This window comes from Adelges cooleyi, unplaced genomic scaffold (genome assembly GCF_023614345.1).
Source record: "Adelges cooleyi isolate 19-005CV unplaced genomic scaffold, UGA_ACOO_1.1 ACOO_flye_CR_arks_rails_tigmint_CR_PRNA_794, whole genome shotgun sequence".
Lineage (NCBI taxonomy): Eukaryota > Metazoa > Arthropoda > Insecta > Hemiptera > Adelgidae > Adelges > Adelges cooleyi.
The window spans coordinates 66144-85172 of NW_026096507.1; the positions used below are offsets into that span (position 1 = coordinate 66144).

A 19029-nucleotide genomic window follows, 5' to 3' on the forward strand; every position below is an offset into this window, starting at 1 on the left:
CCTATACAAAATAAATTGTATGCATTTAGATGGTTAATGATGTCTCATCATAAGAATAAAAACAATTACGTATTATAATACAATGGAAAAATATTTTAAAATAAAGTTTTATTAACTGTAAATATACATTTGTACAGATTATAAAAGCATATTTTAATAAAATAATGAAGGTTAAAAAATAACATTATCTATCTAAACATTATGTTAGTTTTTTTTTATTAGTTATTACTGACCGCTCATCTGTACGCGTGCCAAATTCGACCAATATCAGTGTAACTTTCACGAACCAATTCCAACGGTTTTTCTAACTCTCATATACCTATCTGCTTCCTCTTATAATCAGCTTTTGAAATTTGAAACATAGATTCAGACTAAAAAATTTGGACGATGTAAAAAATTGAGACTCTAATATGCATCATAAAACGAAAATTGATAAAATTGCGGATATTGTAAGAGATACTAAGTGTCTTATCCTTAATAAAACACTTTGTCAAGCCAATATCTTTGCTAAATCAATTAATTAAAAAATATTAGTAAATAATAGTGTTTATACAGTAGAAAGTTAGAACAACATAATACTCATGACCCGCATTTGTAAAAAAAAAACAACATACTTTTTAATACAATAATATTTTATACTTTCTGACAATATTTTATAACCTGTTGTAGGTTTAAATAGAACCTAGCGTCTTTCTAATATAAGGGCTTCTTATTTACGTTTTATTATAATTTGATATAATGTGTATTATTGCGTAACGTCTTTTTAGCTTGCTAATTAATTAAAAAAAGTATAATATACATAAGTCAAAATTTCCTACTAGGTTATTTTGAATAACTCATTGCCAAACGCTAGTTTCCAAGTTTAATTAAAACATTTTTTTCAAGTTTTTCAAAATTCACTGAAGCATATTATATAAAATTAAGGATGAAATATTCACATTTAAATTAAAAATCAACAAATTTTTATATACCTTTAATTATTGTAGAATTATTACGGAAGAGAAACCGTGGAAATAAAAATGAATTAACATAATATATACAATAAATTAAATTCCAAGGGAAACTTATATAAGTAACCAGATTATCAGAGACTTACTATTTGTGTTTAAAACTTACACACTGTACAACCATATAATTTTATCAGCATCGAAAACATGGTTTTCGTGTTTCAACAAGTAAGTTTTACTACCAAAAATTAAATACACTTCATGTAAAGTACTTTATGTAGTTAACCGTGGAACCAAAATATCATTAAAAAGTACACACTGTATATCTATATGAATTCTTCAGCAATTTAGATTGACTTGAGCCATAAAACACTGTAAGTTATATGTTTCTAATTCATATTTTGCTTAATTTTCAGATTTATAATATGAGTTATTTTCAATTCATTATACTTACACTTGTGTTAGTTACATCGGTAGTAATTATTCAAAGGATAAAAAACCGAAGGCAAATTACTTTGGCTGCTCAAATACCTGGTCCAAAAGGTAATTTTATTGTTGGAAGTCCAACGATTGTAACACGAGGACAAGAAAAGTTTTTAGAGAATGTGAAACTATTATGCAAGAAGTAAGTAATCGTGAATAAACATGTGGTGTTTTGTGGTATAATGTTGTCTAATTACTGAAAACATTTTTAAGTTAATAAACAATTGATACGTGTCTCATCCAATTTGTGAAATACTATAAAGACAATGTAGTAAGACCAGCTTATTATTATACAAGAAAGTAAATACTCTTAGTTTACTTGCATACATTTTGTGGAATAATGTAGCCTTGAACCAAACAAAAAACAAACCCGAGATAATTAACAATTTAAATTATTATCCATAACATATATTTACTTAAGTATGGGAGTTTAAAGATAAAATAGTTAAAACTAACCCGTTAATGAATATCATCACGATTTTTTCAACGAAATGTGATGATCAATTCGGGAAAAGTTAGCTTTTTACTATGGCCCAAATTATTAACACAAATGTCTTTAGAAACACATACATGCTACAGAACTTTAAGGTATAATATATTAAAATTGGATTAAATGCAAGAATCTTTGATTGTGATTATTATGTTAATTGTTTAAATATATAATATATGTATTTATAGACAAATTATAAAACGAGCTCTATATGTTAAAGGTACGAGCATTCATTATTTAAATTTTGGTTGTTTAACAAGCTGGTTGTTTGTATATCCAACGCAAAAGATATAGAAATAGTAATGAATAGTTTCAATTGTTTTCAAAAGGATATACCTTATTCGTTAATTGAAGATGTTTTCTCGGCTAAGGGGCTAATTACAACTAACAATGTTCATGTCTATAAAAAAAACAGGTAAAATATTGTAATTTATAAATATATATACTAATTATCATCATGTAGCTGAACGGGCCATGCAGGGCCGACGCTGCCATCATGAGATGTCGAACCGGCGACAGTGAGCGTTAACACGCTGTCGCCTTACCCAATCAGCCACTCCTTCTATATATGATATATTATATAATATCATGATAATAAATATTTTATAAGAAACTAATGAATCAAACTGTTCCTATTTAAAGGAGATGAATAATTAATAAAACGTACGTTATTTAGGAAAATTATAAATCAATGGCTAAATTATTCAAATTTAAAATCATTGATTACTTTATTCTACGAAGAATCCAAAATTCTCGAACACATATTGAGTAAAAATAGTAAAAGCAATTCATTTGAATGTGAAATAAGCTATGCATTCGAACTAGCATCGATGGACACTATTGGAAGAACAGCGTTGGGAGAAGAATTTAATTCACAAAACAAAGAAAACCATGATTTCCGAAATAACTATGAACGTCTAGCAGAAGTAAAAATTATTTGTTTTTAGTTTATTTTTTATAGCTGCCTCAATAGATCACGCGAAACTGAGAAAATATTATTATGCTCTAACAATGTTGTAATTAAATTCTGTTATGCAGCTTACTGTTTTGTTTTAGATCTTTGCATACAGAATTTCGAATCCGTGGTTTTTAATATCGAGTTTGTTTTCGCTGTCATCGAAAAAACATGAACAACGAAATAGTCAACATTTAATGCATAAATTTGTAAATGGTTTAATCCAGAAGAAAAAAGTCGAACTAAATGAAAAAGCAAAAACTATGATTAACGGGTGTCGTGACGAAGATTGTAGTTATCAAAAGGTTAAATCTTTAATTGAAATTCTGTTAGCAAACGAACATCAAATATCACATGAAGAAATGCGGGACGAACTTATAACCATTATAAGTGGTAAACAATATATTTAAATTCTATTGCGGTAAAAGGTAAAATTTAGCAATGTGTTCAAGCTTTTTTTTTAGTTAAAAATATTGGTATTTCATTGATGCAATATTTATTGTTATGTTTCTGTTATTATACTTGTAAAACTTTTGAATACATCATATGTTCTTCTTATAATAACAAATAAGGAAACAACTTATCTCATTCTCTTCAAAATCAAAACCCTACCCCCAAAAATAATTTTTTTACTTACAATAAGAAGCACTATTTCCAAATTTTTGTTTAAGCGGGACATGAAACAACTGCAAAAGCAAATTCATTAATTATATTTATGCTGGCTCATCATCAAGATGTTCAACAAATTGTAATTATTTCTGTAATAAGTTACAATTCCATATTTATTAAAAATTAAAATTATTTAATCATATTTGACCCTAGGTGTATCAAGAAATAAATTCAATATTTTCGGATGGTAATTTAAACAGACCGCCTACATACGAGGATTTACAAAAAATGGAATACTTAGAACGCGTTATCAAAGAAACCATGCGACTTTATCCAGCTGTTCCTCTAGTGCTCAGACAAGTAGAAAACGAAATGATGATTGGAAAATATCTAATCCCGGCGGGTAGAACCTATTAAAAATAAAAAATAAATGTTTTTAAATTACATGTCTTCACAGAACCTTATTAATAGTTGTCAAATATTATTTTGTTACAGACACAATTATTGCGATTCCCATTTATTGTTTGCATTTAAATCCACAAAGCTATAAGGATCCAGAAAAATTTAATCCTGACAACTTCTTACCTGACGTGTGTCGCAGTCGTCATCCTTATGCGTACATTCCTTTTAGTGGCGGCACAAGAAACTGTATTGGAATGAAATACGCAATGCTTCAAATGAAGACTGCGATATCTACTCTTGTAAGGTCCTACCGTTTTTCGCCATCAGAAAAATGCCCTACGCCAAAGGAACTTAAACTATCGTGTACCATAGCACTGGAATTTATCAACGGATGTTACGTTAAAATAGAATCAAGAAAGTAATGAGTAGTTTATAGTATTTAGGTATTTTGTAATTGAGTAGAACTTACTGAGATTGTTTACTGTCTTAAAACCAAATTTAAATACACTTTTTTTTGTTATTAACGTAATTTTACATAAAGAATCAAAACTCTATGAAATTCATAAATTCATAATACGAAGTGTTTTGTTTCTCAGGATATTTTTATTGGATTTCAATGTTGTATAATAGGATGTATAGTTAACGAAAATATCTTAAATTAAAAAAATAAAATGGTGTAAGCTGGAAAATGTTTTGGAGTAGAAAAAAGCACTGGGTTCTATGTACATTTTTTTTATTAATATGTATTAATTCGAATAATTTAACACCCTTTCATATTTATCTTAATACTCTTTATGTTGATTGGCAATAGTGTACCACAAGAACAAATTGTACGATTTTAATTTATAATCAATATTATAACAATAATTTTGTTTAATATTAAATCGACAATTGCTAAATCTAGTTGTATTTTATTTAGATATTGTTTCTACTGTTGCGATCAGAGGGCGTGTAGATGCCATTTTTTATTGATATAAACTAATGTTTGCCTCATTAAATCTATAACGTTTTAATTGATAAATTAAAAAAAGTCGAACTGAAGAACCCTTATTTTAAATGTTTTGGTTCTCAACCTTCAGGTAGGTCGCATCAAGTTATTATTAATAATGTTATTTCTTCCGGAATACGTGTTGTCTGTGGAGTCTTCTAGCGTGGGCACTTATCTACATAACTATTCTAAATGTGTATCTATGATATTGCTGATTTATTCCATCATTCTTGCTGTTTCTATTTGGCCGATGATGTAAATTCTATACAAGTGTTTGTTGAGTTGTTTTTATTTTCGCAATTAGCAGGAGAATTTGAACAGAGTTTATAACTGGTGTGTTGTAAATGTCAAATGGTCTATGTTTATAATATACCTCTAAACATTTTCACATCGCGTTTTGTCGTAAACGATCTTTTGAACTGTTTACGTATAGTGCTAATCTTATAAATGTTTCGCATATTAAGGATCTTAGTGTAAAGCTAAAAAATGTTATTACATTTTTATTCCTATTTGTATAACTTTAACTATCTTTGTCATGTGCCCTTGAATGCGTCAAATAAAAAAAAAATATTATTTTATGTTGTTTATGATGTTAGATTTCTCTAGAAAGTATAAGAAAAAAATTGACCATCACGGTGAACATAATCATCACGGATGGAAATCAAAAACTAGTTAGTTAACTGTTTGATTTAATTAAATTTCAAGAAAAAATTAAGTCATATTAATTAATGACAAGAAAATGTTTTAGTATAAGATTCTAAAAAATTCTTTTGAACATTGAAAATGTGTCACACCTTGTTGTGATCAATTTGACAACGTTTTTGATTATTTTTTGAATTTTGACTTTTGAGTGTTTAAACGTGAAACTTTACTCAAATTTTGAATAATTAAAAATAATAAAATAGTAAAGTGCAATAAAAAATATGGTGCTTATAGTGCAAATGAGTATAAATTGATTGAAAAAAAAAAGTTAAAAATATTCACTTAAACAAAAGATAATATAGATTAAGCCTACACGCGGTGTATAAATAATTTTTAATTTCCTATATAGAATGTACACTTAGGATAATAACTAAATCGTTAAAGCCTGTATTTATCTTAATATAAAAAAAAAAAAAGTTATTTCATTTGTCTTTTTTTGTGGGATACCTGTATAATATAATTTCATCAGCAACCGAAAACATTATTTTTCGCAACTAGGCACAATTTTTTATAACACATAGTGGGTCATTTAAAGAAAAAGGTTATATAACAATAGATTTAATGACATACAAGTCATGAAATCCTTTATTTTATAGTTTTTGGTGTTAGTTATGTAACTCCAATAAAGTAGTATACTTACCTTGTAGATACGCATAAAAATCAACGCCTTATGTTTCGGTACATAAATAGTATTTTTTATAATGTACACATTATGTCAATAAAATAAAATTTATATAAAAAAAAATTCTTAAAAATATTACCCAAACATTTATAAACTAGTATATGCTATATAATACAAAAACAGTATTTATACCATCATAATAACTCATAAAGTATGATTTCATTAATCAAAATCAAAAGTACAATCATTTAAAACTGCAAGACCATAAAATATACCATAAATGATAAAATCATAATATCGGGCAAGGTCAATTCGTGTTAAACTAAATTAAATATTACCTATTAAAACAATCAAGAAAATGCTAAGAATTGTTAAACTTAAATAAGTTATTAGAAGTCTGTTTTTGTTAAACTAACAAATTATTCAATCAATCAACTGTAAAAAACCGTTTAACATAGATAACCTCAAACTGATATATTAAATTATGAACAGAGTTGGAATTATTATACATACAGTTGAAGGAAGATTTTTTTTGTGGATAACATAAATCATAAATCATTTAAAATAGATTATTGAAGAAAAAGAAACATTTGAAATGTTAGGTACCAATATTTGTGAATGGGTAATTATAGTTATAATTACCTATTCACATCAAAACCATCAAGAAAATGCTAAGAATTGTTAAACTTAAAGAAAGTTATTAGAAGTCTATTTTTGGCATTTATTTATATTTTCATCTATTACGAGATATTTTACCATTTTGTTTGTACTTCCACGCTGTTTATGTAAAATGGATGCTGCTTTCGAGTAAGTAATTTGTATCATAATATAATTAATGAATTTTTTATAATTTTCATTTACTTGGCCGTATTATAGATGTTCTAAGCTTTATATTCTTTTAAAATAATACAAAAATTAAATTCATAATGCGTTGTGCATTTGCGTTAGCTATTTATTCTATTTAGTGTCTTTTAGTATATTATAGTGACATTAAAATTCCCCGCTATAAGAAGTTAAATGTAAAAATTTAATTATGTGAAAAAAAATTAATGAAAAATATTAAATTTTGTAAAAAATATTTGCATTTATATAAAAAATTAAAAAATTATTATATAATTTTAATTAAAGTCTGAATTGAAGAGAAACAATTGAAATAAACATTAATAGGTATAATATATACAAAAAATTTAATTTTAAGAAAAACGTATAAAAGGAACAAGAATATTAGAAATTTACCATTTGTGTTTAAGACTTACACACTGAAACTATATAATTTCAACAGCAATCAAAAACATGAATTTTCTATTTCAACAAGTAAGTTTTACTAAAAATATTAAATACGTGTTTTTATTTTATTTTTCAAACATGTCTTAGTACTTTATGTAGTTAACCTTTACAAGGCACTAAAGTTAGCAAATATACCATCTCATATTAATAAAAACCCACATTTTTTTACAGTGTTTTTATTGCATGAAATATGATACATTAATATTATTTAAGAATTAAAGTTTAATCTTACAACGGGTAAAAAGATGATTGTTACCTTTGAGCCATTCTCAATGAAAATCTACCTATTAATCAACATTTTAAAACTATATCATATCAACTATATCATGCCTTTAGTCACTTTTTCGAATACATAAATTAAACAAATTTATTTTTGTATTATATTTAAATTGATTTTAGCCATATTACATTGTAAGATATCTAAAATATGAAGAAAACGTCTAAATTTTAGAGCTGATTTTGATTTTTCAAATTCAGATATTTGGATATTGGTAGGTTTTATTTTAGGCACATTTAACGCTTGAATCTAAAATCATACTATAAGTAGTTAGCGCAAGCATGGTATTAACTTTTAAAATTTAAACCGGGAACCCCTAAATTTGTTGGGATATTCTGTAGTCGATTAATATTTTAAATACACAAATGTTAAAAAAGTTTTTTATAACATACTGTTCAAAAGTTATTGCTATTTAAAGTTTATGTTCGTGTGTATTTTATGAAGCATTTTTAGAAATATTCAAATCAGACAATCAGATTATAATTTAAAATGTATTAGGTTTTAAACACAATTGTTTAGTTTTTTAAAGTTAAGAATTTGAATGGAATAACTATCTTTAATTTAGAAAAAAACAAACACACAATAACAAATTTAAACATCTTTAAGTTATTTTAAAAAATTTAAACATAATTGTAAATGTATTATTCTTTTTCAAATTTAAGATTCTTTAACGATATTTTTAGGTCGCCTTAGGCCTTTAAGCCTTTATTGAATGCAATGCATTTGAACATGTGAGGTCAGCCGTGTAACTTTCGCTGTTCCCTAGTTGATCGATTATCAACTAAATAGGCGAACAAAAGTGATACATTTTTTAGGCCATAATAAGAAGTGGTGTTAAATCGCGGCTCAACCGCCAACAAGATTCTTAAATCGCGACAGTTTGGAAGTTTAGTGGATGAAAATAAGTTTTGGATAATTACTTTAAAAGTTATTTAAAATTAAAAATTATGTCTGGTGGAAGGGTGGAATGTTGAATTATTTTTATCTGAGTACAAAAAAACAGTAAATTTAAATACCAAAACCTTTTAAATACTATAACCTTTTGTAAACCTATACAAAATAAAATATATGCATTTAGATGGTTAATGATGCCTCATCTTAAGAATAAGAACAATTAAGTATTATAATACTATTGAAAATGTTTTTAAAATGAGTTGGAATAATATTATCAGTAAATATACTTAATATGTACAAATTATAAATGCATATTTAAATAAAGTAATGAAGGTTGAAAACTAACATTATCTATCTAATCATAATGTTTGTTTTTAGCTAAGGTCAAATTAAAATGGATTTGATAACAATGGCATTTATAAATTAGTTTTATTTAAATAATTATAACAGACTACACGTTTGTGCGCAGGCTAAATTTCAGCAATGTAAGTGTAACTTTTACGAACCAATTCCCACGGTTTTTTAACTCTGTTATTTACGTTTTATTATTAATCTAATATAATGTGTATTATTACGAAACGATTTTTAAATGCTAATTAATTTAAAAATTATGGTATAAATATTATGTAAAAATGTCCTACTGGGTAATTTTGAATAACACATTTTCAAACAATAGCTTCCAAGATTAGCTAAATTAATCTTTACAAGACACTAAAGTTGGCATTAAATATCTTCTGTTAATAATTTTAAACCATATTTTTACTGTGTTTTATTGCTTCAAAGATTATATTTTCAATATTATTTAATTATTAAAGTTTAAAATTAAAACGGATAGAAATATTATTATTACCTATAAATAATACCAACGAAACTCCTCTTATTATTTAAAATTTTGGTCTGGAGGAAGGGTGGAATGTTGAATTATTTTTATCTGAGTACAAAAAAACAGTTAATTTAAATACTATAACATTTTGTATACCTATACAAAATAAAATATATTCATTTAGATGTTTAATGATGCCTCATCATAAGAATAAAAAAAAATTACGTATTATAATACAGTTGAATATTTTTTTAAGTACAAGTTATATTAACTGTCAATATACACATGTACAAATTATAAAAGAATATTAAAATAAAATAATAAAAGTTAAAAAATAACATTATCTATCTAAACATTATGTTTGTTTCTAGTTAAGGTCAAATTAAAATGGATGTTATAACAATTGCATTTATATATTAGTTTTATTTAATTAGTTTATTTAATTAATTTTTCAAATTCAGATATTTGGATATTGGTAGGTTTTATTTTAGGCACATTTAACGCTTGAATCTAAAATCATACTATAAGTAGTTAGCGCAAGCATGGTATTAACTTTTAAAATTTTAAATGGGAACCAATAAATTTGTTGGAATATTCTGTAATCGATTAATATTTTAAATACACAAATGTTAAAAAAGTTTTTTATAACACACTGTTCAAAAGTTATTGCTATTTAAAGTTTATGATCGTGGTGTATATTATGAAGCATTTTGAGAAATATTCAAATCAGACAATCAGATTATAATTTAAAATGTATTATGTTTTAAACAAAATTGTGTAGTTTTTTAAAGTTAAGAATTCTAATGGAATAACTATCTTTAATTTAGAAAAAAGTACAAACACACAATAAAAATTTTTACAGCAATGCACCTTTAAGTTATTTAAAAAAAAATTAAACATAATTGTATATGTAATATTCTTTTTCAAATTTAAGATTCTTTTACGATATTTTTAGGTCGTCTTAGGTCTTTAAGGCTTTATTGAATGCAATGAATTTAAACATGTGAGGTCAGCCGTGTAACTTTCGCTGTTCTCTAGTTGATCGATTATCAACTAAATAGGCGAACAAAAAAATTTTCTTAGGCCATATTAGGAAGTAGTGTTAAACCGCGGTTCAGACGCCAAAAAGATTCTTAAATCGCGACAGTTTGGAAGTAAAGTGGTTGAAAACAAGGTTTGGGTTATTAGATTAAAAGTTATTTAAAACTAAAATTTATATCTGGTGGAAGGGTGGAATGTTGAATTATTTTTATCTGAGTACAAAAAAACAGTGAATTTAAATACTATAACCTTTTATATACCTATACAAAATAAATAATATGCATCATAAAACGAAAATTGATAAAATTGCGGATATTGTAAGAGATATTAAATGTCTTATCCTTAATTAAAAACTATGTCAAGCCAATATCTTTGCTAAATCTATTAATCAAATTAAAAAATATTAGTAAATAATAGTGTTTATACAGTAGAAAGTTAGAACTACATAATACTTATGACAATAAAGCACGCATTTGTAAAAAAATAACAACTATACTTCTTAATACAATAATATTTTATACTTTCTGATAATATTTTATAACCTGTTGTAGGTCCAAATAGAACCTAGTCTCTTTCTAATATAGTGGCTTCTTATTTACGTTTTTTTTTAATTTGATATAATGTGTATTATTGCGTAACGTCTTTTTAGCTTGCTAATTAATTAAATAAAGTATAATATACATATGTCAAAATTTCCTACTAGGTTATTTTGAATAACTCATTGCCAAACGCTAGTTTCCAAGTTTAATTAAAACATTTTTTTCAAGTTATTCAAAATTTACTGAAGCATATTATATAAAATTTAGGATGAAATATTTACATTTATATTAAAAATAAATATATTACTATATACTTTTAATTATTGAAGAGTTATTATCGAAGAGAAACCGTGGAAATAAAAATGAAATAACATAATATAATATACAATAAATTAAATTCCGAGGAAAACTTATATAAAAAACCAGATTATCAGAAATTTACTATTTGTGTTTAAAACTTACAATAGTGAATCCATAATATCAATATAAAGTACACACTACGAGTATATGACTAAAGAATTTCATCAGCAAAAAACATGAATTTTCCATTTCAACAAGTAAGTTTTACTAAAAATGTTAAATACATTTTATGTTTTGGTACTTTATGTAGTTAACCTTAACAAGCATATTACGTCATTAAATTTAAGAAAACATATATATTTACTTATATGAATATATATTTTGCTCGTCATGGATGGAATATAGAGTTTTTTTTATAATAGTACTATTAATATATACAACATTCTTTAGAGAAATATATACTAAGGTACGCTAAATTATATTCCAAGAAAAACTTGTATAAGGAACCAAAATTTAAAAAATGTAATATTTGTTTTAAAACTTACAACAGTGAAACCATAATATCATTAAAAAGTACACACTGTATAACTATATTAATCCATCAGGAATTTAGATTGATATGAGTCAAAAAATATTGTAAGTTAAATGTTTTTAATTCATATTTTGCTTATTTTTCAGATTTATAATATGAGTTATTTTCAATCCATTACACTTACTATCCTGTTAGTTATATCGATAGTAATTATTCAAAGGATAAAAAAACAAAGACAAATTACTTTGGCTGCTCAAATACCTGGTCCAAAAGGTCATTTTATTGTGGGTAACCTAACGATTATAACTCGAGGACAAGAAAAGTTTTTAGAGAGTATGAAACTGTTATGCAAGAAGTAAGTAATCGTGAATAATCATGTGGGGTTTTGTGGTATGGTTTGATCTAGTTACTGAAAACATTTTTAATTTAATAAACAATTAATACGTGTCTCTTCCAATTTGTTGAATACTATAAAGACAATGTAGTAAGACTAGCTTATTATTATACAAGAAAGTAAATTACTCTTAGTTTACTTGCATACATTTTGTGGGATAATGTAGCCTTGAACCAATGAATATCATCACGATTTTTTCAACAAAATGTGATGATCAATTCGGGAAAAGTTAGCTTTTTACTATGGCCCAAATTATTAACACAAATGTCTTTAGAAACACATACATGCTACAGAACTTTAAGGTATAATATATTAAAATTGGATTAAATGCAAGAATCTTTGATTGTGATTATTATGTTAATTGTTTAAATATATAATATATGTATTTATAGACAAATTATAAAACGAGCTCTATATGTTAAAGGTACGAGCATTCATTATTTAAATTTTGGTTGTTTGACAAGCTGGTTGTTTGTATATCCAACGCAAAAGATATAGAAATAGTAATGAATAGTTTCAATTGTTTTCAAAAGGATATACCTTATTCGTTAATTGAAGATGTTTTCTCGATGAAGGGGCTAATTACAACTAACAATGTTCATGACTATAAAAAAAACAGGTAAAATATTGTAATTTATAAATATATATAATCATTATCATCATGTAGCTGAACGGGCCATGCAGGGCCGACGCTGCATGAGATGTCAAACCGGCGACAGTGAGCGCTAACACACTGTCGCCTTACCCACTCAGCCACTCCTCCTATATATGATATATTATATAATATCATGATTATAAATATTTTATAAGAAACTAAGGAAACAAACTGTTCCTATTTTAAGGAGATGAATAATTAATAAAACGTACGTTATTTAGGAAAATTATAAATCAATGGCTAAAGTATTCAAATTTAAAATCATTGATTACTTTATTCTACGAAGAATATAAAGTTCTTGAACACATATTGAGTGAAAAAAGTAAAGGAAAACCAATTGAACTTGAAATAGGCCGATTTTTTGACCTAGCATCGATGGACACTATTGGTAGAACAGCGTTGGGACAAGAATATAATTCACAAAACAAAGAAAACCGCGATTTCCGAAATAGTTATGCACGTCTAGCAGAAGTAAAAATTATTTGTTTTTATTTTATTTTTTATAGTTGCCACATTAGATCACGCGAGACTGAGAAAATATTATTATGCTCTAACAATGTTGTAATTAAATTCTGTTATGCAGCTTACTGTTTTGTTTTAGATCGTTGCATACAGAATTTCAAGTCCGTGGTTTTATACTTCGAGTTTGTTTTCACTGTCGTCGAGAAAACATGAACAACGAAATAGTCAACATTTAATGCATAAATTTGTAAATAGTTTAATCCAGAAGAAAAAAGTCGAAATCAATGAAAAAGCTAATTCTACTATTAACGAGTGTCGTGATGAAGATTGTAGTTATCAAAAGCCTAAACATCTAATTGAAATTCTGTTAGCAAACGAACATCAAATAACACATAAAGAAATGGAGGACGAACTTATAACCATTATAAGTGGTAAGCAATATATTATTCAAATTCTATAGCGGTAAAAAGTAAATTTTAGCAATGTGTTCTAGCTTTTTTTTTTAGTTAAAAATATTGGTATTTCATTGATGCATTATTTATTGTTATGTTTCTGTTAATATACTTGTAAACCCTTTTAATACATTATATGTTCTACATCTCATTCTCTTTAAAATCAAAACCCTACCACCAAAAATTACTATTTTAACTTACAATAAGAAGTACTTTTTCCAAAATTTTGTTTAAGCGGGACATGAAACAACTGCAAAAGCAAATTCATTAATTATATTTATGCTGGCTCATCATCAAGATGTTCAACAAAATGTAATTATTTCTGTAATAAATTACAAATCCATATTTGTAAAAAATTAAAATTATTTAATTATATTTGACCCTAGGTATATCAAGAAATAAATTCAATATTTTCGGATGGTGATTTAAGTCGACCGCCTACATACGAGGATTTACAAAAAATGGAATACTTAGAACGCGTGATCAAAGAAACCATGCGACTTTATCCAGCTGTTCCTCTAGTGCACAGACAAGTAGAAAACGAAATGATGATTGGAAAATATCTAATCCCGGCGGGTAGAACCTATTAAAAATAAAAAATAAATGTTTTTAAATTACATGTCTTCACAGAACCTAATTAATAGTAGTGAAATATTATTTTGTTACAGAGACAATTATTGCGATTCCCATTTATTGTTTGCATTTAAATCCACAAAGCTATAAGGATCCAGAAAAATTTAATCCTGACAACTTCTTACCTGACGTTTGTCGCAGTCGTCATCCTTTTGCGTACATTCCCTTTAGTGGTGGCACACGAAACTGTATTGGAATGAAATACGCAATGCTCCAAATGAAGACTGCGATATCTACTCTTGTAAGGTCCTCCCGTTTTTCGCCATCAGAAAAATGCCCTACGCCAAAGGAACTTAAACTATCGTGTACCATAGCACTGGAATTTATTAACGGATGTTACGTTAAAATAGAATCAAGAAAGTAATGAGTAGTTTATAGTATTTAGGTATTTTGTAACTGAGTAGAACTTACTGAGATTGTTTACTGTCTTAAAACCAAATTTAAATACATTTTTTTTGTTATTAACATAATTATACATAAAGAATCAAAACTCTATGAAATTCATAAATTCATATTACGAAGTGTTTTGTTTCTCAGGATATTTTTATTGGATTTCAATATTGTATATTAGGATGCATAGTTAACGAAAATATCTTAAATTAAAAAAATAAAATGGTGTAAGCTGGAAAATGGTTTGGAGTAGAAAAAAGCACTGGGTTCTATGTACATTTTTTTTTTATTAGTATGTATTTATTCGAATAATTTAACACCCTTTCATATTTATCTTAATACTCTTTATGCTGATTGGCAATAGTGTACCGCAAAAACAAATTATACGATTTTAATTTATAATCAATATTATAACAATAATACTATTTAATATTAAATCGACAATTGTTATATCTAGTTGTATTTTATTTAGATATTGTTTCTACTGTTGCGATCAGAGGGCGTGTAGATGCAATGTTTTATTGATATTAACTAATGCTTGCTTCATTAAATCATACTGTTGTAATTGATAAATTAAAAAAAATTGAACTGAAGAACCCTTATTTTAAATAGGTCGCATAAAGTTAGTATTAATGATTTTATTTCTTCCGGAATACGTGTTATCGGTGGAGTCTTCTAGCGTGGGCACTTATCTTCATAACTATTCTAAATGTGTATCTATGATCTTGCTGATTTATTCCATCATTCTTGCTGTTTCTATTTGGCCGATGATGTAAATTCTGTACAAGTGTTGGTTGAGTTGTTTTTATTTTCGCAATTAGCAGGAGAATTTAAACAGAGTTTATAACTGGTGTGTTGTAAATTTCAAATGGTCTATGTTTAAAATATATCTCTAAATATTTTCAGATCACGTTTTGTCGTAAACGATCTTTTGAACTGTTTACGTATAATATAGATGGTGCTAATCTTATAAATGTTTCACATATTAAGGATCTTAGTATAAAACATCAATAAATTGTACATTTTTATTCCTATTCGTTTAACTTGATTTCACCATTATCATTTGCTCTTGAGTCCGTCTTCTAAAAAAAAAATATTTTTTAATTAAGTCCATTATGTTAGAGTAAGATAAAATTTGACCATCACGGCAGTCAACATCACCACAGAAGTAAATCAAAAACTGTTTGATTTAATCAAATTTAATGAAAATTTTAAATCTTATTAATTTAACACGGGGAAATATTTTAGTTTAAGATTCTAGAAAATTCTTTTGATTAATGTAAATTTATTTCAACTTGTTGTGCTAATTTTTACAACATTAATAATTTGTCCTACAAACCTAGAGTTACTACTCGGAAGAATTGGTTCAGTATTAAAAAAAATACAGTGTTTCCAGACACAAAAAAGCCTACACTACAGTAAAACCAATACCTTCCCCGCTTTGCATCGAAGCTAAAAGTTACTTTTATAAATTTCAGTTATTTAAATCTCATAAAAAGTATTTTACTCACATGGTGGCGCATTCTGTTCAGACCACAAAGGTTTATTGTAATGGAAATAAACATTTTTATTGAGTACAAAAATTGTAACTAAAATCGTCGACATTTCAATAGCATTCCTAACGTGAGATTTATGTCACTATATTTTTGAAAAAAAAAAAAATGGGGAGGTCCCAAGAATTGTTTTGACAATTTCTTACAGTGCTGGTTTATCGATACCGTGCATGGTTTTGGCTGTACTGTTTTGAACAAGCTAATTAAAGGTTTGCGTCGAAGCGTTTAAAGTAGTTTAAAAGTAATTTTATCAGTTATATATATAATTCCTGTAGACCAATTACCTAACCGTCCTCAGTATGCTCTCCAACCTCACTGATTTGCAGTTTTTTGATAATTGTCTTAATAAATATACAATTACATTTTGACGAAAATCTTTACAATTGATAATAGTAGGTAGTATAAGTACACGGCCGAAAACAAAACGTTTGTTATAAAATATCTATGTCACGTGGCAAACAAAATATGTACTACAGTCGTTTGCACGGTGAAATTGTCTCCTTAACTATTCATAATAACTTTACATTAAACGTCGCATAAAACAAAATAATTTATTTTGCATAATAAGATTGTGTGTGTTCGAGAGACGGCCAGTCACAAAGCGGACATAGTTTTTTATTGGCCTATCAAGTAAATTACTTATATCATAAGAAAACATCAGCTTTATCTTTCATCTTCTTCATTGTAATTAATTTCATTCGTGTTTAGTGGTAATTTTTATAGTTTGTGTTCTTCTTTTGGGGGATAATATGACCTAAGCCAATGAAGTGTTTGCGATATGCATCTATTGCTTTAATCAAAGAACGAATCAAATTCAAAAACCTAATATTTATAATTAAATATATCGATGTTACCACAGTCAGTCGATAGTGAGGTAATTGTTTAAGATTGGCAAACATTTGAAAAATGTTACTTTTTTAAAGAAAAAAAACCCAAAAAGGTTTTTTGATATAAAACAAATGGTATAAAAAAATGTTGTACATATTTTATTCATCCTTGTAAGTATTTGATCTCCTTGGCTTTGTGTTGTAATGGGAAGCTAAATGTGAATATTTTTTTTTAAAACTTTGTTGATTGCATTAACTGGTCACCACATTCTGAGTTGCTACGTAATTGGGTATTGTTATTTTCTATAAATGTATTTCATTCAACACAATTTACGTGCCGTTTCTACTGCGTGGATGAAATTTAAAATTACTTAAAGACATTTGTGTTATATTCCGAGAAAAGAGAATAAAAAACAGGAAAAGAGATTGTACTCGAAGGTTTGGAGGATGCATTTATGTTTGTTTTAGGTACATTTATTTTGTACTAATTTTTATTAAATTACTGTGTGTATACCTGTTTAAAACTTGAGGGTTATACCTTGTTATAGCCGACATTATTAGATAATTGGTATTTTAAACTTTTGTATAAAATATACAGATATTAGTTTAGATTATAAAGTAAAACATATTCCAATATACCAGTGATCGGAATTCACTGGCATATTAATTATATGTTGTTTCAACTTGACTTTATTTTTGTATAATACCTAACCTAACCAGATTTGTATCCATAAACAATCAGACAATTCTAAATAACATTTAAAATGTTTTCATAATAAATTAATCGAACAGTATTTTCTTTTATTTGAACTATTATTATTGTTGCTATAGTAGTTTCCAAAATAAACAAATTTTGATTGTTGATAATAGTCGTCAACCTTTACAAGACACTAAAGTTAGCATTAAACATCGCCTAATATTTTTTACAAACCATATTGTTTTACAGGGTTTCGTTGCCTCAAACATTTTAAAATTATTAATATTTAAGTATTAAAGTTTAAACTTAATACGGGCAGAGATTTTTATTCTCTTAAAGCAATACTCAACGAATTAATTGATTTAGCAAAGATATTGGCTTTACATAGTGTTTCATTAAGGATTAGATACTCAATAACTCTTACAATATCCGCAATTTTATAAATTTTCGTTTTATGATGCATATTAAGGTCTCAATTTTTTACAGAGTCCTAAGCTTCTTAAGCCTGAATCTATGTTTCAAATTTCAAAAGCCCATTATAAGAGGAAGCAGATAGGTATATGATGGTTAGAAAAACCGTGGGAATTGGTTCGTGAAAGTTACACTTGCATTGTTAGAATTTGGCCCGCGCACAGACGTGCGGTCTGTTATGACTAATTAGATAAAACTAATTTATAAACGCGATTGTTATCAAATCCATTTTAATTGGACATTGACTAAAAACCAAAATAACGTTTCGATAGATAGTGTTATTTTTTAAACTGCATTTTTTTATTAAAGTATTCTTTTATAATTTGTACATATGTAAATTTGACTTGAATTTAAAATAATTTTTAATTGTATTTTAATACGTAATTGTTCATATTCTTATGATGAGGCATCATTAACTAAATGCATATATTTTATTTTGTATACATTTATAAATGGTTATATTTAAATTGATGATTATGACTTTTTTTTTTCTGTTTAAAACATAATACATTTTAAATTATAATCTGATTGTCTGATTTGAATATTTCTAAAAATGCTTCGTTATATACATCACCAACTTAAACTTTAAATAACAAAAACTTTT

General features: G+C 26.4%; 1 protein-coding gene across 1 annotated transcript in view; it reads left to right on the plus strand.

Annotated features, from left to right (window-relative positions):
* The first annotated feature begins 1068 nt into the window (after positions 1-1068).
* LOC126845491 (cytochrome P450 4c21-like) overlaps positions 1069-19029 on the plus strand; it is a 105272-nt gene continuing 87311 nt past the window's right edge. Inside the window, exons 1-8 of the mRNA XM_050584136.1 lie at positions 1069-1175; positions 1364-1572; positions 2141-2335; positions 2597-2846; positions 2977-3268; positions 3547-3623; positions 3698-3887; positions 3980-4069. Of these exons, the coding sequence (XP_050440093.1) occupies positions 1155-1175; positions 1364-1572; positions 2141-2335; positions 2597-2846; positions 2977-3268; positions 3547-3623; positions 3698-3887; positions 3980-4069 (1324 nt within the window). The 5' untranslated portion in view covers positions 1069-1154. The remainder of the gene's footprint in view (positions 1176-1363; positions 1573-2140; positions 2336-2596; positions 2847-2976; positions 3269-3546; positions 3624-3697; positions 3888-3979; positions 4070-19029) is intronic.